This window comes from Acipenser ruthenus, chromosome 2 (genome assembly GCF_902713425.1).
Source record: "Acipenser ruthenus chromosome 2, fAciRut3.2 maternal haplotype, whole genome shotgun sequence".
In the NCBI taxonomy this organism is placed as follows: domain Eukaryota; kingdom Metazoa; phylum Chordata; class Actinopteri; order Acipenseriformes; family Acipenseridae; genus Acipenser; species Acipenser ruthenus.
In genome coordinates, this window is record NC_081190.1 from 36568245 (window position 1) to 36592973 (window position 24729).

Here is a 24729-nt window from a genome sequence, read left to right on the forward strand (position 1 = left end):
GTAGCTCAGTTCCAATCCAATGGTCTATATGCAATCTGATCATGTGGCCTACCACACAGGAAGGAATTAAGACACCAGGAAGAACAAATGCTACTACTAATAAAAGGTTAGAAATGGATCTGTAAAAAAAATGTAATATTTACATTTTAGTTGATTAGTTAATATTGTCTCCCATTGCTACTGCTATTGGTGTTTGTGCTTTCTCCTTAAAAGCTTCAGTTAGAAACAAAAAGGGCCTACAGTATATTGGTCTTGTACTGAAATCGGTTACCAGTCAGATAAAGGCCTCTGTATTACACTTGGACACTGGATCCACATATGTGATGCTCAACACAAACAGAAATGTTCATGCACTTAAAAGGACCATTCCCAGCGGGGATTTCTCATGCAGTGAAGTATCAGCTTGTCCACTTATATTACCTTTCAGAAAAGCTGGATAGGCAGCAGTGCTTTACTTCAGAGAAATACTCCAACTCAATTTCCAAGCAGGAAGAGCACCATTTTGGTATATGGGTTTTTAAATAATAAACTGCACTAACAGAAGAAAATGCAGAGGCACAGTATAGCTTTGGTCCAATAAGAGCTGCTTGGTTCTTGATTCTAGAGGCCTGTCAAACATGCAAAATGTCATTTGGCTTTTTAACTCCCAATCAATACCAAACAGCTCAAATGCCACAATTTCTGGTACTGATGTACACTGAGCATGCAACACAGTAATTGTACAACCACGTCACCCTTCTTAACAGGTTAAATAATGTAATTGTACTGTACTGTGGGCTTCTACAATATGAAATAGTCAGAAGTCATAACTAGTACCAACATGTTTTTTCCTTATTTCAATTTCTCTTAAAACTCAGAACATTCCAATATTCTTTTATATTGGTATATTGAGGTATTTAAAGCACGACACTGTCAAACTCTGGATAGAAGTACATTTCAAGTAATGTTCCAGTATTATCTACATTTTTTTGTTTTAATTAGTATTATTAAGTTTTATGAAATTGTATGTGAAAACCCTGAAGAGGCAAGCACATGAGGGTTTTGGGATGCGCAGAAAAGGGCAATTAATAAAAGTGGCACCTACAGCTGGCTCTGAAAAAGTACAAATGGTTGAAGCAAGCTTCCTATCTCAAACCTCCAACCATTCCCTAAATGATAACATCATTTACTGACCTTCATGTCTTTTTCAGAGTACTTGCCCGTGTAAGTATGTATGTATGTATAACACATTAAGTCAGTGGTGTGGAGTACAGTTCATTTGCACTGAATATGCTTCATGTTAAACATGTATGAATGTATTAAAAGTTTTGAATACTGCTGACCCATTCAGTGGTGCTAACTGCTTGTCAAAATTCATAAATCTCCAAATCTTGTCCCTAGAAATCATGCACTGAAACCTGTTTTTTTTTTTTTTTGTTCGGTATGAAATGAGCAGCAAGCCTTCCACCACGGTGGCACAGCCAATCTCTTTTGAAAATGAAGATCAAAGTTAGGTCTGACTTGTTTCACACTCACAAAACTAAATGTGGGCCTCTTGAAATAATCATTTATAAAAGTGACTACAGTAAAACAAGAAAAAAATGCAGGAGTGAGTTTTTTCCTTGTGAGTACAACAGGTTCAAGTTTGGCTAAATACACACTTTACTAGCATAATTATTATTATTATCATCCTGCTAAAACAAGGACATCTGCCTAATATATGGCATGAAAATAGCTAGCTTACATTAACTGCTGTATATCACTGTGTTTTCTTCACGACCATACACCACATATAAGCGCATGTTTATGGATACAGTATACAGGTATTTTATTTACTCTTGGCCAGTAGTGTCTGGGAAGAGAACACTTAAATGGTACTTGTCAGCTTTGAAGTGAACACATTTTGGTTACATTAAACAGGCCCTCTTTCAAACAAGGGAGATCTGATTCGGGCAGATGTGGACTGTTGTGGAAGTGACTTTGTGTGTGTCTTTGGCATGAGGCATAATTAAACCGTTGCCCCAGAGATGTGTCTTTGATGGTTTTGGCTTGGAGACTGGCCATGCTACATACCTTCATTTAATCTCTCAAGCACATCTCCAATGGATGCAATCGTTGGACACATCAATCCAACCTTGATGCCAGGTTTAGATCCAAATAGTACAGTTAACATTACAAGTTTAGAAAAAGGTAATACTTATAAAACTTGATGTAATTACACTGACAAGGCACTAGCGAAAAAAAAGTTTGTTGACTTGACTTAAGTTTTACCCTGAATGTATCACTGTTTTGGAAGCTACCAAGAAATTCAGAAGAAAAAAAAAAAAACTTTTACATTGGCAAATATTGTCCTTGCACAATACTGTGTTTACTACACCACCATTTAATTTTATTTAGGCTAAAACTCTTCTCTTTTATGAGTATATGTTTGCATTTTACATTGGACATTAGACATGTTGCGGTTAATTATCATCTTTTGCAAGATTATAATTCAGTGTAACCCAACATATCTACTTGCAATACCACCTTAAAATCCCATTTGAGTCAACAACAATTTAAACATTGCAAATGTGTAACCCACAACGAAGCGTCAGACAAGTGTGTGGCCTGTCAAACACTGTATAGAAAGCAGCCCTTAAAAGACAACTATTGACAGCCCTTTTCTGTTCAACTGAAAACAGATGTTCATATAACAAAAGTCGTGTTTTATGTTGTAGTTTCCAGAGCAGGAAGGGGTAATATGGGCACATCTATTTTATATTATTTTCACCCTTGCAAGGTTTCATAAACGTTGGAAAATGTGACACCTACTGAACACGCAGTACTTAATTTACATGAGATGAATGCTTTCTAGTGACCTGCAACCACCAGAATGGCCTGCTTTAATAAACTGTCTGACCCCAATGCATTATTTTAAAATAGCCAACAACAGCCTAATTGGCATACAAACTGCTTCAATTTTTCTTTATATATATATATATATATATATATATATATATATATATATATATATATATATATATATATGCTTGTTTTGTGATGGCAGATGTGTCTAAATTATTACAAGCTGGCTTTAGGGAATACATACAGTGGATCTTCCAACTAGAAAGCAGCTGGTGAAAATTAACATTATACCACACACATGTTCAAGAATAAATAAATAAATAAATAAAAACTCTTAACAATATCAATCCCTTGTTACATTGTCAAATCTTGTACATATATTAAATAAAAAAAAAAAACTGCATACACAGTTTATAAATAGAAGTATGCCTTATGAAACATATCAAATCTTTGGCTTGTTTTACCTCTTTTAATTACAATAACCCCCCTGTCCAGATTATTTTTTCTTGTTTTTATTTTTTAGGTCAAAGCTAGCTCAAGCCATGTAAAAGTTCTGAGCTCACACGTCTATATAAGTCCTTTATATGACCATGGCTAATCATCAGATACATCCTCTTACTGCAATCTTTAAAATCGTTTTTTTACTTTTGTTTAAATGGCACATGAGGTGTTCTTGTAGCCTTGCCTTTTTCTAGTTTTAATGGATAGAAGCTTTTAAAATCACTTCCTCAACTCTCAGTAACAGTCTCACAAGTTTGCCCAGTCTTTTGACTTGGTGAACCCAAAAGACTGCAAACCAGTCTAAGACCCAATAACCGTCGCACAAGAAGTGAATTTACATTTAGTTGGCAGGATAAATTGGTTTAATCAAAAAGCGAAAGTAAAGTGATAAGGGACTTGTGAGAATCTTGTTATACCTATGATGTAAGAAAATAGTTTTTAAAACTTTGGGTTATTGTTCCGTTAAAAACAGACAGTACTTCATCATCTGAAAATGCAAAATCATGGATGCAACAGTGAGATGCAAGCTCAGCATCCCCATTGCAATTCCTTCTAACCAAGTGGGATTTAGAAAACAGCCAGCAAGCCCAACAACACAGTTTCCAGAATCACATCCACAAAAAGACTGAAGGTCAACAACATGCTGCTGACGTGTTGTACATCAGCACTAGCTTTACTAGTATGTATCGGCCTATACAGTATCTTTGTCTTGCTGTCAAACGTGTTGCTCTGAACTCAAACTGACATACATTTATACAAGTATATGTCAATTGACACGGATTTGTTTTAAGATGGGGCTGCCCTCCTTAAATGTTATCACTGCCATCAGACTATGGGCTGAATTTTAGTTGTGGAGCTTTATGAATTTGTTGGCACCTAGTCAAGCTAGTAAGACCCCACTGGCAGATCCTTTGAAAACGGGACTCGTTAAGGCTTTGAAGGCTGATCTCCATCACAACTCCATAGCAACAGGGCCCTTCTGTTTGGATCTAAAAGTGGGATTACTTGAACTGTTCCCTATAAAACAGGTGTGATCACAGCATTAATAATTAACAGACATTATCACAAAACAGCAATCACATAACTCACAACGCAACAGAGGTACTGGAAGTTAAAAAAAAAAAAACCTAACAAACACCTATTAATATTCGAATACTACTTTCAAGCCCAAATGATGTGTCTCGATTGTAGTGGGTGTGTTTTTCCTTTCTGAAGAAAACTGTGCAATCAAGCCCATAGCATTTGTAGTTATCTTTCAGAACTGTACAGTGCTACCTCAATACTTCACTACTCGATGATGAAGTGTTTTGTTGATTTACTGTTGCAAAAGTTCTACATTTTCCTGTATAAAGGCCCTTGACTAATTTGTGGTTTATGGTATTTAAATTTGTTTATGTACAAGTCAAAATAAAGAGGGAAACCTGCACGAATATAAAGAAAGGAACCCTTTCTCCAGTGCTATCAATCCAATACCTCTTTTAGAGTACAGAAGAAACATGCTGCATGTCTATCAGCATTGTGAAAAAATAAACCAAACCAATGCACCTGACGGATGACATAACAAGTTTAGAAAGACCTGCTAAGTGAAGGGCTTGTCTGTGGGGAGAGCTTTCTGTTTCCTTTTGCGAGTCCTGCCAAGCTATATTCGACAAGGCAGGATGCAAGGGGCAAGTGGGCCTGCACATCCTTCCAAAACCCCATTGGCCGGGAGCGGTGGCCAATGAAAACAAAGGCTTCTCCAAGTACAATCACCACTACGCTCTGCTACGAGGCAGGATGTTGTCAGCATTCCCCTTCTCAGCAGAGTGCCCTTTGCCTTGACCCTTCCCAGTAATCAGATACAAAGCAGTGAACCACCACAGGAACTTCAGACTTTACACTAGGGACGGCGCACTGAGAGGCTGGCTGCTCAAGCCTCCTACCCTGAACACTCACAATCACATTCCAAAGATGTTTCCGCCACAGCAGAATGGCTGTAAATTTCTAGAATGTTGATTCCCGTCCAGATAAATTAGGCGAGATGCACTCTGTAGCATGTGCAGTTCTCTTCTTTCACAGAAGACATATTCCAGGGCAGAGGACTTTATTTCTGGATTAAATCAGTCTACTAAGGCAAAATTGTTTGAGGCTCCGTAACTAGAAAACAAAAAACTAAAATGTTTTAGCTCAATGTCAATAGAGCAGTTATTAGTAATTAGATTACATATATTAAAAAAAAAAAAAAAGTAAAAAAACCTTTAGTTCCACATTCATAAAACAAATTTACATTTCAGTAAGTGCATAGAGCCCTATACATTCACCTTCATGTTAATGCTTTATGAATATGGCTCCTTCATATTTTACTATTTTTTCTGCTCAGTTGTTTGTATTATTTATTCACCTTTTAATTAATAATTCTTAAATCTTAAAGAAAAAGAAAACCATTGCTTAGGGTTGAACGCTAGCAAATGACCACAAATCATGTAGTGCTGTTGAAGGCACCATTTTGTTTTTTATAGTTTTTAATTGTTTCAAATCGCACCTTTAAGGATCACTAACAGGTGTTATCCAATGCTATCCTTGTCAGAAGTAAATTAAGAAAACAAATGCATAAAAGGCAGCCCTTCCAAAACTGAGCTGAATGTGTGATCAATGTGAATGTGTTGCCAGTGAGAGAGGGGGGAAAGGATGCCAGGCATGTGCCAACCAAAATGTGTCTGTTACTGAAAAGTGAAAAATGGGGCTCAAACTTTCCAAGCCTGATGTAGAATGGTAAGGCAGATTGCCTTGAGAATAATCCCACATCCCCAAAGAGGTCATCTCAGCGACAAAATGGAGGATAGGTGGTGTTCTCAAAGTGCGACAAAAGAGTGGAAAGATTTATTGCAGAGTTTGGACTGTAAGAATATATACAGTATGTATGTATGTGTGTGAGAGAGTTTGTGTTTTCTTTCTGAGAGTCATTAAAAATATATCAAAAACAGGAAACAGACTACAAAGAATCTCCTTAATGAACGAGGGACAAAAAAAAGACTAGTTAAGACTGTTTGCCAAAATCTAAATGCAGCACGACATCACTTACTCGATGACAGTCAGTCACAGCAAAGGAATGCTTTTGTGTGAAAATATGTCATAAACGAAGAAATAAAATGGGCTATTTCGGTTCTCATATACATGTTATACTTGTATCTTATCGTACTATAGTATTAAACAGTCATGGCAGAATAAAGTAAATAAATATTTTAATTTTCATAACTGTATACACGAAAAAAAGTACTAACAGAAAAATAAATGAATCCTAGTAAAAAATTTAGTCTGAATAGTGAGAGAGACATATATAAACTTCTAAGTAAAATATGTTTTTCAGCACAGGAATGGACATATTTGGTTGCTTTGTGAATATTTTTCTACTGAATTCTCTTTATTTTTTTTGCTTACGCATGCTGTTCTCTACAGTTTTCTGCTGGTAGTCTGCTGGCCTTGACGGTCAGCCAAAAACAATTCAGTAACAAAAATGAACAATAAATCATTGTGTACTGACATTTATATTCTCCTCATGCAATCCAAAAAACTCAAATGTAACCCAAAGTAAAGTGCCCATCAATACTTAATTCAAACCAGTTTAACATATACGGTAGCCATATTTTTTAATGGTATATACCAGTAACATTTGCATAATCAAGTCAATTTTTAACACTGATGTGAAGGAAGGTGCCTTTTGTGGGAAGCCATTTTCTATAAGCAACATGGTCATTTGAGGAATTTGATTAAGCTTGACCACTTAACGCAAACTTTGAATAAATATAAATAAGTGAGAGTTTTATTTAAAATGGGAATTTCTTTACTCAATGTATTTGTTGTTGTTGTTTAAATAGAAATCTTCAAACAATAAGGCAACTATTACTGTGGGGGGGCATAAACATGTCCCAAAACGCTGCAGCAGTTTGAAAGCCATCAGCTGTCCGAAACTCACAGGCGGCACTGCACTACGCCTGTGTATAATTCCTTATTTTGGCAGCATTCACTTTCTTAGGATTAGGTCTATCTGGCAACTCCTGCTGTTCTGTATATTTATGGTGGACAGTTCCAGTGCTATTTGCTGTGTGGTTTTCTTTCCCTTGCTGTGCTTGGGACTCATTACCTTGCACGAGGATAGTGCTGTAAAGGTGAAAACGGAGCTCCATCAAAGTCAGGTAGAGGTCAGGGGCTGACAATACAGGAGTTCTGAATTCCTGCCTTCAACCTGACAATGAATTTAAATTTCACCCTTTCCATATGCCTATTGAAAACAACCTACAAAAAGAGACACCACTTAAAATAGTAACTGTTTACAAAAAAACTGAAGTAAACTAAAATTGTAGTCTTAAAGTACCACCAAAAAGCATGTTTAGATAGCACTACAATTGCCTAAAAACATGTAATAGTAACAACAGCAAGGAGTTTTTATTGTAGATTATGACCAATAAACTATTTATTTGGTATTTATTGGTATTTTTTGATTGGTGTCTAAAATATGGGTTTTTAGAGTCGAGTAAACATAGGTGATATTTAACTAAAAATTTGTATACATCATCTAGTTATATTTTTCACCACTATATTATAATAACATATGTGAAAATGTATGTAAAGATTAATGCAAATGTAAAAATATAAACTCAACTATAAATAATACGAGTAATTTTTGGTAAATGACTGTTCACACAAAAGGTTTAGACATTGACTCTATTAAGAATAGATTTACAGCCCTAATGCAGGGTAAATGATTAATAAAGTCCCTGTGCAGCTCTAAGCTAACTCTCTCTCCCATTGCTCCCCATCCCTTGGGCTCCCCCAAGTGAAGATTGACCCATTATGTTCCAATTAGTGCCAGTTGCAATGATGGTTTTGTGATGCGGCCTAGAACTGCCATCACACAGTAACTAACTTTGAGGCATTCTCCACCCTGGGCTTAAGTCCAGTGGTGAAAGCAGAATATCTTTACCAGTCAATGTAAACTTGGTGCCACATAATGCTCCCTGTTTAACATTATTCTTACAATAATCACATGTCGATTCTGATAATTGTGAAAAGCAAGAAAAAAAATGTTTTTTTGTTTAAGACTTGAAATGTAGAAATCATAAAACTAACCTAAACCCTAACCTTAAAATTGTATTATAAGACAGGTGTAAAGAAAATGTAGCTTGGATATCTAAATGCGACAAGTCTGATCTCTGCAACTTGACAAGGAGCATTAAAGTGGCAGTACTGATCAGAAAGTGCAGTGGCAGTACTGATCAGCACGTCAACCAAGACTGTCTCCATGGTTCTCATGGAATGGCAACACTTGCAGAAAACCACTATCATAAAGCACACCTAGGCTGATCCCTGGCCTTAATGAAATTAACGATGAGGACAGGTTAAAATAATTAAATCTCATCATCCTAGAAAAAAGAAGGGGAAGAGGGGACTTGATTGAAATCTTTTAAATCATATAGTATAGTTAAAAGTGAGGTAGTAGGATCTAAAACACTGGGAACATTTATATATAAAAAAAAAGACGGGGCTCCCGAGTGACGGGACCTCCCGGGGGGGGGGGGGGCTTAGGTAGGCCAGGGTGTCCTCGGCTCACCATGCACCAGCGACCCCCGTGATCTGGCCGGGCGCCTGCGGGCTTGCCTGTAAGCTGCCAAGAGCTTTGTTATCCTCAGACCCTGTAGCTCCGAGGTAGCTGCATGTGGGCCTGCAGTGTGTAAAAGAAACGGTCGGCTGACGGAACACGCTTCGGAGGACAGCGTGTGTTCGTCTTCACCGCACCCAAGTCAGCGCGGGGGTGGTAGCGGTGAGCTGAGCCTAAAATTAATGGGCTATTCCAAATTGGGGAGAAAATGATAAAAACAATTGCCGACTACTAAATTAAAAAAATACAAGATTCTATGCTTTTAAATTAATTCCCCAGTAGGGGAAAATGGTGCGCTAACATAGGATGAGCCTTGATGGGCTGAATGGCCTTTTCTCGTTCTCAAACTTTTTTCTTATGTTCTAACTCCAGTGGCAATCTTGTCTTGAGCCACGAGACATGTGCAACATATTGTCACAAGTAACAAACGTGCTACTGTGGCCCAAAATCCAAATGCCACCATGATCTCTAGTTGTCTGAATGTTTTAGAGGTATAAACCCAGTCTTCTCCATCACATCTCAACTGAAAAGATAGCATTCAGAATCTGTATGAATAAGAGAAAGGTTGTGATGGTAACAGATCAGGTTCTAAAACTCGTCCAAGGACATCTGGCTAGGGAATGAAAGGTCAGAAATAAAAACAGTAATTTGTGCATTCCCCTCAGGAGAAAATTACTTTGGCGGTAAACCACTCTAAGCAGAAATACAGAAAAAATCTCCATTCTTAAAAAGAAGCTGAATAAAGCTAACAGATGGGTATCTGATATTTCTCTGTTTTTTTTTTTTTTTTAAGTTTGTTTCGAGTAACTAAACAGCAGTGATGGGCAACTGGTTCAATTGTAAACGAGCAAATGTTTTTTCACACTTGTATCTTTGTCTTCAGGTTCTTTGGTACTAATACTGGGGAAGAGTTTACTATCGTCTTTGTAATTAATACCCCTCTTATACACAAACACACTGTAGCTTTGATAACACTAACACCAGACAGCTAGTGCTCTCAAGCTGATAGCAAGAAGAAAGCTATAAGTGTAACTGACCTATAAGGGGCTGAATGTTTGGTGTTTGCAACTACAGCAAGTAATCTGGTTTTCCCTTTATCAGAAGGGTTCCTACGAGTTGAAGCTGAACATTAATTTCCACAATGACAAGGGGTTCCTTTGCACCACTGGTCCATGATGACTTTCTACAAAAGGCAGTTTTACTTCCATACCTGCCTCATTGAGAGAAGTGATTCACACCCCTCTACTCTGGGATCTTCTCATGTCAGGGAGATAGAACAGTCCAGACCTCAGATTGCAGCACCTGTCAGTATAGCTCCTGAGCTGCGAGGAATAGAAATCTCCAAGGATTCTGACAGACTGTTGCTGGTTTAAACGGAGGCTAGGAGGCAGGCCACCAGGAAGACGTTTTGTTGTAAGTGCGGGAGGTCAGCCCACTTGGTGTGAGGGCAAGCAGCACGTGACATACCTCTCACTGACCAATTTTCTCAGCTTGAAAGTTCTTTGTCTCTTTCCACATAAAGACGAGGCAGGTATTTTAAATGGAGTCATGCCTTCTCCAATGTTCTTCTTTTTTTTTGGTACTGTTTCTGCAGAATTGTTTTTGCTTTATAATCAGAATGAATCAGTTGAATATGACTAAATATCAGATAAGAAAATACCACATAACTTTTTAGAGACTGGCAGGTATAAATCATAATATTGAGGGGTTGTCAAAGCTCTAGTCTACTCCCTAGTCTAATCCCAGTTAGGGGCAATCCAGCTGTCCTGTTTGTAACTCCCAGTGTACTTTTAAAAGCTTAGAAAAACCATATGCTCCCTACCCCACAAGTAGTCTTTAAACTGTGGGCCAAGTGTAGAAAAGTCAGGAGACAGGAGGTGTGAAACAATGGTACAGTATATATAATAAATGCAATGGGTGTCAAGTCTGGACAAAGAGCAAACAGCCGAACAAAACACAGAAATAACATGACCAGCAAAGAGCTACATTCCAAATGACCCTGGTGGAACAATAACAGGGACTGCTATGATTCTGACCCACAAAGACTGAGGACCGCTATCATTAACTCAAGAAAAACGTTGGTGCGTTACAAGTGAGCAGAGGTGATCCACTCAAGTATTGCTACTTCAAATTTCTAAACAATACCTATTTATTTCTAAAATGTAACCTTTATTAAAAAACTTATGATCATATGCATTCAGCACCCATAAAATGGTTAATCGTCTCAGCTGTCAAAAGAGATTCATTCAAAATGGTGATCATTTTTCATAAATGACAAGAACCTTTGGCCGACAGAATCATGGATTCATCTGCTGATGGGCCATTTAAGAGTAGGATTAACACACGCCAATTAACAACAATACAATATATAGCCCTGCAGCAACAGAGCATAGAGCACCTTAGAAAATGCATAACAATGAAAACTGACAAGCAGGAAAGTATATTTATAAAAGTGAGACTAAAGTTTGTCAGGTACATATAGTTTTAACACAAATCAATCAATCATTCTCACATTGCACACTTGGAATATAGACTGTGGCAGTGTTGTTGCTGACCACAGACAGCCACAAGCATGTACTAGTTAGCTGAGAGTAAGCAGCGTGTGGATTTATGTTTAGCTCACCTGATGGCACCCCTGTAAGTTTGACTCTCTTCCGTAAGAGTACGTTCCTCTCTCCGTTTTACCTGAAAACAAAAAAAATTAATTGTGAGACCAGGAGAAAATCACTTTGCAGTACAACTGAATGCATTGTATGTTATATATTCTATCCATTTATCGGTTGGCTGGACTCAGGAAAGCGATTCAGAAATAAGGGGTATTAATTAGGGATTAAACAGCAATGCAAAACATAAATAATGCTTTCATTGCCCACTATGTTGCCAAGGTTATAGATTGGAAAACAGTTCTGGGTATGCAAGTAACTAAAGCATTGTTCAATTTGATATACTTTTTTCTGTAGGGATCCTCAAAAAAGGAATTTGTTGCCAAATACTATGGAACGCACAAATGTTTCTTTCCCCTCAGCACATTCTTAGATTTAAAATTGAAATTTCAATCTTTCATAGAAAAAGCCAGGTATAGCAGACTTTTAATAATTGGGTTTCAAAGCGTATAGTGGGAAACTATGACAATTGAGGGAAGAACTACAGGTCACCAACAGGGGACTATAATGCCCGAAGCCGCAGGCTGAGGTAACTTCAGTTCTTCCTGAGGACTCTTTAGTTTCCCACTATGAGGCGATGGCTGCACTCCATATTTCTTTTATGAATCAGTCAAGAAAGTCATGTTTTTTAAGTCCATAGCGCATAGTTATTAGTTTTTTTTGGCTTAGAACTGTCTGTCTGACTTTCTCACTGCAACATAGAATTCTCTGAGGAGTCTGTTCAGTTTGTGAAGGTCGTATTTATTTACATCGAGTTGGATTTGTTTGAATTTTAGGAAGTCTGAAAACACTGAAAGCGAAGTTTTGTATGACACTTTTAGGGTTTGCAGCATATTTGTTTTGAGTATATTTTGTAATTCATTTACTGTTGTCCGCCGATTTGCTTTGTTGTGTGAAGAGAGGAAGGACGTTCAGCGTGATGACGCAACTTGAGGGAGTTTGTTAAAAAAAAAAAACATTTACCATAAACAGTGTCACAGGGGCAATAGTTGGATCTATTTTTGGTTATGTGAAGTATATGAAGTTTTAATCAATCACAAGCCAGAATTTCTAAGGACCTACAAGTCTATTTTCTAGGCATTTTTGTGAGGCCCTCAAAAGGGTGGAGCGACTAATACACTGGTGCGACGTATGCGTTGGTGTGTCTAATATTAAACTACTGTACCAGTGCTAGGGTTGGAACAATAATCGATTATCGTGATATTATCGAAAATGTTTTTGCATCGATAATTGTATTCCGTTGAAAAATAATTATCGATAATCATTTTATCGTCCGTTACCCACTATGATATGCTTGTGTGTAACAGTAACTCTGTAATGAAGCAGTAAGACAGGACTTAACTGTCTGCGTGAGACACAACACATGATCTGTGCACGCTGCGTAGTGAGAAGTTGTAACATGTGACGTAAGATTCACCGAGTAAAGGCAAACGTTTGAGCTAATGGCGATGGCAACTGCAGAAACTACCAAACCTTCCGAAAATTCTTTTTTTCTAAAATATCGGCATCAGTCCTGTGTGGCAGTTTTTTGGAGTGACAGAAAGTGATCCGCAAGGTAATAAGCCCGTCTGTAGGCAGTGTGGAAAAGTTGATATTTTTGAATCGCAATTTATAAAAATTTTTTATTTATTTATTTATTTTTTTTAAACACTTTTTTTAATAAGTAGCCTATATTTCAAAAGTTAAAAAGCTACCAAACAAACATTTGGTTATATTATTTGTGCTTTTTTGTAACCAACCACTGTTTCATAACTTTCATTAAAGATGCTGGTCTTTTTGAAAATTGTCTTGTTTTATTTCTTCTAAACTCGTAGAGGCAGTTGTCATATTGCTCAAGTATATATAGCTTTAAATTTGCTACATTCCAAGACATTTTACATATGTTATTTTTTCAGCTGATAATCATGATTATCGTGATAATTTACAGCCGATAATTGATAAATGAAAATGTCATTATCGTCCAACCCTAACCAGTGCCACAGTGGGATTACTACAGCCACAGTTATTATGGCTGACAAAAACTTAACTGTAAAAACCTGATTTATTTTTTCAGGATCTACGGCATTCAGTTCATGTTGCCAGGTAGAAACACAAAACCACTGTTGTAATTAAAAGTTTTAATTTGTTACTCTCAATACCCGCAGTCATTTTGAATGTTAAACGCAAGCTTTCAGACTCTTGACTGACCTCCTCTCGACCCAGGCACGTGCATTCATGGAGAAAAAAATAGGTTAAAGTTATCAATCTTCGGAATATGAAAACGTCACAGCTATACTGCTTCACTGTTAACACAATAGCCGTCAGTCTATGAATTTCCTTATTCCCACCCTCCCAAACCACTGATTTGTCAACATTCAGACTGAACCCGCCCCTGGGATCCGTACCAAACAGCTATTGGTTAGAAAGTAGGGGTGCACCGATAACTGGTACCCTATCGGCAAGGCACCGATAAGGAAAAAAAAAACATAAATCGGTGATCAGCAGTTTGTTATTTTAGCCGATAATGTACACCGATATTCATGCTTGAATTTCAGAATTTAATGTTTAGTCAAGCACGCGTTTACTATACTAATGACATAAAAACACTGAGAGAGTAATTTTCCCAGTGCTCAAAAGAGTGGAGTTTGTATTTTTTATTTATTTTTTTATTTTTTTATATCTGAAGACAACAATAGGATAGCCGATTTGTGTCCAGCAGAACAGACTTGATGCTACATTAAATCCAATGATGAACTGTGAGTAGCATATTTTTCTGATGCTTTTTAAAAAAAAAACTCTCTTCTTTGAATATTTAAGACCGTAGTGTTCGCCTGCCTGTGCTGATCAACACTCCTCCGCGTCCAACAGCAAAACAAGTCCTCTTAGTTAGCGCAGACTGCCGGGTCGTTACATTGTTGTTATTATTATTATTATTATTATTATTATTATTATTATTATTATTATTATTATTATTTTTACTACACAATGTACTTCAAAATGGCCTTTTGTAATGTGTGTTTACCTTGCTTATCTGCATTGGTTGCGGGTGGATTCAGTGCCATTTTGAAACAGAAATTGATTACTGTGCCGTCTTTTGTTAAGTAACAAATTCAAGTTTGACTGAATTTTGTAACCGGAAATTTAATATTTTTATGACTTTTTATTTATTTATTTATTTATTTATTTGATTGAGTGAACAATTTAAGTTGCGCTACATTCAAGCAGTGTATTCTTAAGAATTCAACAAACGTTGTTGTAGCTGACAATGCGTAGGCTACATTTCTTTTCTACTCTACAGTATAGGTACAAGTTATAATACGCAATGTTTCACAGCAAGTGGCTATAAAAGTTAATGTCACATTATGTATTTTGCTTTTACTAGTACAAATGCAAAAAATTATTTTTGTGTGACTGTTGTAAAACAAATGCATACATTGCTGTCAAACACACAATATAATACTACGTTATTCCTTGTATTCATTTTCTGAAGTAAATGCAACAAGTAAACAATAGCTGTTCATTTCTTAACATTTATAATTAAACAGTTTAAATATAGGCCCTATGCCTTGTTCTAATAGTTTACAATAGCTTAACTGCACTATCTATTATTATCAGCATCCTATCAGTATCGGCCGATATGGATAGATAACCATCGGCTAACGGTATTGGCCAAGAAATCTTTTAGAAAGCCGAGTAAACTTATCAAGTCTTCCGTTCGTTGTAACTGTAATGCTATAATAATGCAGGTGACTGAGACCGGATAAAAGTAGGACAGTCAGACAACAAACAAAAATGCCACACAATAGGTTTGAAATTGCGCGTTGTTGAATTTGCCGAAATACATGTTAAATCGCAATGCTGAAAAAACAGTACATGACTGAAGACTAAACAAAGACAAACTTAAAACGGCCAAAGAAAAACAAGCTGATAGAGGAGAAAAGTGTTAGTGGCCCGATTTAGAAAACATTTTGTTTGAATGGAGTACTTTGAACGACTTTAATACATAATGTAACTTGTTCTACATGTCATTGCAACACAGTGGTATACTTGTAAAGTATGTGTATAGTTATGGTTCTGATTAACAAAACAAAATGAATGTAGTTGTACAGCTGGAAACTGAATGCAATTGTACTGCACCGTATGCAATACTAAAATGTTTTGTTTCCTGGTTATTAAATAGTGCACGGTTTAGTTTATTGTTTTTTTTTTCTTTTTTAATTGATGCAAGCAGCACTGTTTAATGCTTTTAAATTTACTTTAAATACTGTTTAATACTTCTAAATTTGAATTAATACAACACATTTGTAAAAGCCAATGCAGCTGGAACTATTTTCCAAGTATGGTTTTGGAAAGAAATGTTCAGTAAAGCAAAGACATGTTTTTGAACTTGTTTGGGTACTTGATAAGGTAAAATAAAATACCGTTAGGTTAATACAGATGTGATGTGGGATGTATAGCTTGATTTTACGCTCTGTCAATTGCTACTTTTTAAATTTTAGACACTTCGAAAAAAGGAATAGTTTCTAGCAGTTTAACTAAAAACAACACTGTAAAATTATTAAATGGAATAGTGTTGCAAACAAGGGTTATTTCAAAACTAAACCTGTGCATCTTTTTTTTTTTATCGGTGCTGAACATGTAGGAAAAAAATCAATTGGAAAAAAAGTTTAAGTGTTTTCCTAAAATTGAAGTCTCAAAAAAGGGGGGAGCGACTTTTACGTCACTGCGACTTATAAAACGATTCTTATGATATATGGATATTATATTATTATTATTACTATTATTATTATTATTATTATTATTATTATTATTATTATTATTATTATTATTATTATTATTATTATTATTATTATGTATTTCTTAGCTGATGCCCTTATCCAGGGTGACTTACAATTGTTACAAGATATCACATTATTAAAAAATATTATATTATATTGGTGCAGGGTCGAACATGGGATTTTTATGTTCGGATATTCGCTCAATTTAAATACTCATTCGGATATCTGTTTGTTTTTCAAAAAGTAATAAAAGCCATTATATTGCTCTGAACGCAGGCAGAGACACATCATAGCAGCAGGGACAGGGGGTGTGACCGTGGCCCTAGTGTGTGTGTGCCTTTACAGCAAGACCTTACAATATGTAACACATTAAAATAGAAAAATATCCCAGGAGTAAAGAATAAGTTGTGTAGGACTTACTTTACCCCAGTGAATTACCGTATTCACTCGAGTAAGACGACCTTGTGTAAAAGTCGAGCCTAACATTGTGAGGGCGAGATTCGTGTATACATTTTTTTTTTTTTTTTTTCATTGGTTATTGAAACAGATGGTAAGTTTAGTGAAACAGAAAACAAAAATTAACACCTGAAATCAAAACTGTTGTTAGAGTGCCCTTCAGGTGTTAGTTTTCCTAAATATATGTATTTAGATATCCTGACGGCATCTGAGTGGCAGACTTGCAAAAATAACAATTTTATAAGCACGTCTACCTAGAAACGCTATACGGGTCATTTTGATGCGTATTACAACACAGTACATTTTTTGGCATAGCCTACAATAGTATTATTTGAATATACAAGCCCCACCCCCACTTCCTTCCTAGCCAACACAGAAGTATGCATTTCAATGGAATGGGAGGTGGTGTGGTCTGGCTGTAATTCAGTGAAACTGTGTCTGTGTTTTACGTGACAGCTCTGGATGTAAACAAACCTGGGATAATTGTTTTATATATATTGACAATGTTACGGAATCTTGAGATGTTTGCGTTTTAATTTGAGAGAAATTAGAAGCATTTTCTCTGGCAACGAGGGCAACAAGGATTTGCCCACAACAATGTCAGTGGAGGTGCACTGTTTCCACAGAAGCGCTCTGCTGCAGGGTCACGCTGTAACAATCAGCCCCTAGCCTATAGCCAACTATATACGTTCCCAGAAATTAGAACTAAGTACTGTGCCAAATATAAGAATATCTAAAATATTTAAGTACAGAAGGATTGATCGACAGCGAAAAAAACAAATAACTTGCACTATTTGCTTAACACAAGAAAAAACTATTTGCACTCCAATAAGGACATGAAATCAAGCTTGCAAAAACAAACCAAAAAAAAACAAAAACAAATGCAGCACTTGCACAGGCAAGCGCGCACAATTCAATGCAACAACCACAACAAACAATTCATTCAGAATGAATAATATTAACTGGAGAGCGTACATTTAAACGTCATCCCACATAAATTAATTGACCGTAAGGTTGCAATGTTCCGTTTGTTTAAAGCAATCGTCCAGTACAACAAAAACAAAAAAATACAAGACGTGGGCTACAAGCTCAGTAGCAAAAAATATGCGCATTTAAAAAATAATATCCAAGTTAGCCGTCCAGCAATAAAAAAAATTATTAATCTGCGTTTATCTCACCCATTTGAGAGAAGTGTAGCAATGAGACCTTCTGAGTTTTAGCATCCAAATGTGCTACGTACAGACGGGAATTGTAGTAACCACACACCGGCCATGACTTTTGCCGACAATAAAGGTTTGCTGACAAGGTCGTGTATTAGTCGACCCCCCCAACTACAGGATTGTGTTTTGGTGTTAGATTTCCCGACTTATACTCGAGCAAATACGGTAACTACAAAACAAAGGATGCCAAATTCCAAATAAATAGTATATAATGTTGACACTGCATTTTATTTATTTTTCTTTTTTTTTCATTCCTTGCCATTGTCGTTTCTTCACAGTAAACAGTGGCCATAGATACGTCTTCATAAAGTAACAACATGAGGTTTACTTTTGCCTTTTTGTAGCTGAACAAGCAAACGAAAACTGAAATTTACTTTAAAAACTTCATATAAAACAAAATGTGGAAATGGTGTTGTAAAGTGATGGGGGGGAAAAAAACTCACCATTCTCATTTATTACATTGTACATAAGAAAGTCGCAACAAAAAATATACAATCTTAAGGTGACATATTTAAGTCCTTAAACTGAGAGTATGGAAATATTGTGAATAACTTCCAACATCAAAGCTACAGGGAAGATCTCTGGTTTTTATTTTCACTTTGGCAATTTTTATCTAATATCATATTGAAAGTGAATGCAGAGACTCACGATGATATTCAGAGTGGAATCTTTTACTTTCAAAACCTTTTTTGTGAATTAATGATCTTATTGTGTTTGTAATTTCGTTCCTACACAAAAAGTATAGTTATTACATTACACAGTAGCAATTCAATAATATCAAATTCTCAGATTCTATTTTATTGCTCATTACTGCTGCAAACAGCAGTCCCTTTTCTGCCTAAGAAACTGCTGATTTAAAACGAGATTACAATAAGAAACAGAGGCTTGTTCACAGGATTTAAAGCTAAATTAGATAGGGAGAATTTAAAACAGATTTGCAAATTGTGATAAATATAAAAAAGCTGTGACCATTATATAAAAAGCAAAAACCATGAAAAATCTACATACAAATCGAAAATAGCTAAAAAATAAGCACCGAAAAATGAAATTAATAAAAATCGAAAAAACAGAAGCCTAATGTACTAGTACTGCCAACTGAATGTGCATCATATTTCTTTTGTAGCATTTCATTTGTTGAACATAATTTAAAATTGGTCTGTTTCCTATTTAAAAATATAAACCAAATTCTCTTTCAATGAAATTTTAAAAGGATGCCTGACATGGGTAATATTTAGTGTCCATGAAAGTCATACATACTTTGACAGATATTGTGCTAAACCCTTTTACTTGGGGTCTTGCACATTAATATCTTATTTGAGCTGAATTCACACATATTGGGTACAATGGAGTTTTGTTGAATGTTGCCTGTCACACACTTTTTATAACATTGTCCTTCTATGAATCAATATAGTTTAAGTTAATTATTGCCCATAAAGTGGAGGGTGTGTGGTCCAGTGGTTAAAAAAAAAAGGACTTGTAACCAAGAGGTCCCCAGTTCAAATCCCCCCTCAGCCACTGACTCATTGTGTGACCCTGAACAAGTGACTTACCCTCCTTGTGCTCCGTCTTTCGGGTGAGATGTAATTGTAAGTGACTCAGCAGCTGATGCATAGTTCACACACCCTAGTCTCTGTAAGTTGCCTTGTATAAAGGCGTCTGCTAAATAAACAGATAATAATAATAAGAATAATAAAGTATATTTAGTTATATGTAAAGACAAGTATTTACAATTAGGAATGACTTGCAATATATTTTCAATAGATCTTAATTTTAAAGGGGTTTAATACTGGAAACTGGTTATTGCATTTAGTACTAGAAGATTTTAGGGTTGGCTGCAACATACATGCAGATTCATCATTTTAATCATTCCATTTTTGTCTCCTTGCCACTTGGTACCGAACTGTAAAAATGCTTTAAGCCACAGTGAAGATGAAGTGTGTTTTAGCATTCATTCAAGTTATGATTAGGCTGTGGGGATGTAACCCTTGAGAAAATACAGCATGGAAACAAACTCCCTATGTAATGGCAGTTCTGCACTGCTGCACACAATAACCATAAAAGCAGAAACAGTATATTTGGGCTGAGGGGTCAGAAACCTTAATTACAAAAAAAGTTGTTGTGCCTGATTTGTGTATAAACTTCAGTTTATCTACTCTTCAGAGGGTTATGTAAATTACATTCAGAATTATTGTATTTTCCTTTCTAAAGGTGAAACTTTGGTCTATTTAAGCAATTTTAGTTAACAGCTTCTTAATGACCCTGAGCAGTATTTACATACCAAGGTTAAGCAGAAACTGGTAATAGGAGTTTTTATGCTTTGTTTTCAAATCTCTCATGGAAAACACATTTAAATATCTAATTTAAAGTTGAGAAAAAAAAACAAAGCAAAATAAAATGGCTGCATACAGTTGATAAGTGCTCCGTCTTCAGCTGATAAAGGCATTGTATTGTTGAGACTTTTAAACATGCAATATTGGTGCTAATATTGTATTTTATCATTTTGTATTTCCACCTTCTCGACCAGGTATCTCTCATAAAACTGTTTTATCTCAAAAGGGTTAAAAAAAATCTATTCCTGTTTTGTGTGGGGGAGGATGGAAGAACAGCATAGACATGAATCATTCTTAGTAATTCAAGTGTTTCCATGACATCAATGGGCACCCTTCCAGAACTCTGGCAAAGTCTAAAAGGTACTAAAGGGGCACTGTAGCCACTGGGAGCTAGAATTTTATTTATTTTTTAACAAAAAAACATCAAATTAGGTGCATTGTTCATTATAAATTAAGCTACTGTATCTGGCGGTCACAGTAAATACAGCAAATGAAAATTGCTGGCAAACTTGCTGATTCCTCATAAATATAAAGATTAAATAAATAAAAATAAAGAAATAAATGCAAAGCTACCATTCATTTTAAACATGTGCTGCAAACTAAGAGTCACTTCAATCCTTCTTGAATTGATCTGACATTTTTAACACATAAAAATAAGAATTCCATTGTTTTTGTCTAATAAATATAGACCTTTAAAATATGATGTTTTTTAGATATATGCAATACAGTATTACCTGTTTTTTAGTTTGTTTTTTAGAGGGGCACTTTAAGAAATTCTAAACAAGAACCAAATGCAAAACAGTGATGAAATCTTAATTTAAATAGTCAAAACAAGAATTAAAGACAAATTTAATGTCAGATATTAGATATGTAGTTAAAAACAAAACAACTGCCCTAAACTACAAATACCAAACAGATGAGACATACCCTTCCCGAGTACAAAGGAATGCATGCTGTGTAGTCCTATTTGAATTATTTTGGTATAATTGAAGGAATCGATAGTGACAAACTTTAAATATGATGTGTTTTCAAAGCCAAAATAAAACCCGAAAACCCTATTCCCCCCGGTAGATTTGGCTTTAAATCATTAAAGCAAAAGAAAGCCGCCGCATTCGATGCATTTCTGTTTTAGACAACCCTCTGTTACTAGAATGCGGCAGGCGCTGCGGATATTTTTTTGGCACAATGACAATGGTGGCACTGCCAAGCCCCATGGCTAAAACTACTAAAAGAGGCATAAGGATAGCATTATAGCTGAAATCTTTTTTTTTTTACTGCATGGAATACTGGTCTGGATTTTGTTTTGTTTGTATATTTATTTTCTTCTACAAAATCACCCTTAAGAGGAGATCTGAAAAGTATATTTAAAAAAATAAAATGTAAAATTGTTACTGAACATTCTCGAGATTGTTGCGTTTGCGTGTGGTCCTTTTGTTGCAAGGATTTGGGATGTTTTCACAATACCTGAAATACAATGTCTGCTGAAGAGGTTCACAAAGCTTTACACACATTTTTGTAAACACTAAAACCTAAACAAAGGAAAAAAAAAAAAGTATTATGTCTATTTTAAAAAACATGCAGAAATCCCTCTAAAACATCGTCAAGGATTACTAAAACACAGAAATTCAAGATTCTGTACTGATCTGTACACCATTAACCAGTTATCTACATAACAATGCATCATGCACGCAGCATGTACTGTGGCATATTTACTGTGTTTAAAATCATTATAAAAATCATAGCATATTTTGTTTATTTTAAATATGTACTTCTGTTATGAAGGTAAAGGTTGGAGACCTTGATGCTTCATTAAAGTTGGTGTGTGATCTTTACTTTATATCATACAGTACATATATATTTTCTTTCCGTTTTAAAAAGTTCCATATTACTCACTTAATATTAAAAAAAGTCCAATATAATAAAACTCAAATTCAAAAGGTTTTTCTTTTTACTTTTAAATAAATAGTTATAAAACTGATATTCCACGCGACAAAAATTACTAGAACCTATACTTTTGCTAAGTATCTCTCACACCACAGTGAAACGACAACACCGTAGCAACATGAAATAAATAAGATTGAATCCTATTTTTGCGATTTTGTCATGCGACAACTAAGGAATTGAGCAATCAGAGAACAGCTTCAATGAATGTGGTTCAACAGGGTGAAGCAGTATCCAAAATGACAGAGCAAAAATAATACTTGCCGTGGAAAAATACCCATTGTTTTATGACAAAGATCCTCACAATTATAAAAGACAGAGATTGAAGATAATATATTAGATTCCATTTAGAATGAACTGGATACGCCTGGTATGTAAGACTTATTGCCATATATGTTGAAATATGTTGAAACGTCAGGGAAGACACTCAATTTCCACATCACGTTGACAGATATGTACCAGTCTTGATCATAATTTTGTCAACAGTAATTTTAATAGATCTGTCAGTTTTAAAATCTGTCGCATCGCATCTGTGTCACTTCAGGTGTGTATGGTCATGTCGCTGCAAAAATATCAAGTCACCTGATGAAAAAATGTATTGCTACTATTGGGTAGCGGCCTTAAGTTGATAATTCATAATGATATGCATTTCTTCTCCCCACAGGACCGTAGCTATGCAAAAAAAAAACATGTATTTGACAGAGAAAGTGGGCAAGTTAAAAGCTACAATAAGTCTATGGAGTACATGGCAACACTGAACATACATCACAACAACATGAGAAGATTAAGCAGCAAGAAAATGTGGAAATATGAGTTTTTATTGGGGTGCGGTGGGGTGTTTAAACTGGGAACACCCAAATATATACATTCCCTGTGTTTGGGGAAGCTTAATTAATTGCAAGGGTCTTGTCGTGTTTATAAGTATAACAACATTTATAGGTCATATTACATTCTGTGTATCTCATTTCCCACTTTTTCAGGAAATGTATATATTTGAAGTAGCCTACACTCTAATAGCCTAATACTGCAAGCCAGCTCAAACAAAAGTCATCTTCATACATATTTTATCACTTCAAAAGATTGTCTTAAAGATCATAAAAAGTCAGTTTCTTAATTGTTACAAAGTTTATTTGAGCAATTTAAAAAAGAAAAGTGTTGTGTAACAAGAATATATTTTGACACCACATACTATATACTATATGCAATAATGAAATCCACAAAATAAATAAAATCAGCATGTTTTCTTCTATATTTAAACATCCAGCCTAGAAAGAGAGATATAGTACAAGATACAAACACAGTACAAAACACAAACTCTAAATAAAAGGCATATCAAAAAAGGCATCTATACTTAAATGTTACTCAACGATGGCATAATTGTTCTGGACAACCGACTCTACATTGGAGACCAAATTACATATGGTACACACAATTGTACCAGCGTAACTAATGTTAAACCACTGCTTCACAGTAAATAAACACTGAGTGTCTTTCAGGACTCTGAAGTCATACATTTTACATTACTTCTGAGAAGCTTAACATATATAATAAATGGGAAACCTTTGTTACTTTCCTTACCTTTCCCAAATACACTGTATTCCTGAAAATCTAAGAAACTGTGCCAGGGGTTAAAACTGAGCATACAGAACAACACTGGCAAACAATGTGGCCTTAGTAAAATCAAAATCTTGTAATACAGTACACCCTCGCTCTAACACACCTGTTGGGGTCCAAGCGTTTTGTTAGTTATATTGAGGGGTTCTATAGCGAAAGGACAATCAAAATGAACCATAAACTGTTGGAGTAAGTTAATGAGATGAGACTGTGAGTAAAAGTAGAATTACATGTACCTGTTCATCTCATGTATGCAGTATTCTGCCTTTGCTTTACCCTATTTGTTAAATAATTAAAAAGCAGTACAAAAAGCAAAAGTTCTGAATCGCAAACTAAACTTTTACGCCAAATCAACCTGACATGTAAAGTTAATCAGATCTGCAATATTTTCTTTTTTTTTTTTTAATTCAATTTTGCTTTGCCGCATGGTTGCTGAACAAGCCAAAAAAGTGCTTTTTGACAACCTATATTCATGACAGAGATATGCCTGCGTTACTCCTTTTTTTCTCCCCCAAACGATCAATATAGTTTCCAGCTTTGTTGCAACATAAAATTAGTTGTTTTGGATGCATAAGATATTTTTTTTAAGTGCAAGTTTTTATCGTGTTGTGAAGTTACACTGTTTAAGTCATATATTCCTCAGCAAATGCATGCGATCTGGCAGCAACAGCTGGGAATCAAGGTAGACTGCACCTGCAGGAGTTCATAAAAAGGGGGTGCTATCAGAACTTGCACATCTTAACAGTGAAGTAATCAAATACAAAGTGGGTCAGCCTTGCAGAGAAATAG

General features: G+C 35.6%; 1 protein-coding gene across 11 annotated transcripts in view; it reads right to left on the reverse strand.

The window, feature by feature from the left end:
• LOC117421494 (transcription factor 4) overlaps positions 1-24729 on the reverse strand; it is a 173086-nt gene that overhangs the window by 80547 nt on the left and 67810 nt on the right. For all 11 annotated transcript variants that reach the window (XM_058995294.1, XM_058995274.1, XM_058995268.1 and 8 more), the window contains one exon: positions 11583-11644. In XM_058995294.1, coding sequence (XP_058851277.1) covers positions 11583-11644 — 62 coding nt within the window. The remainder of the gene's footprint in view (positions 1-11582; positions 11645-24729) is intronic.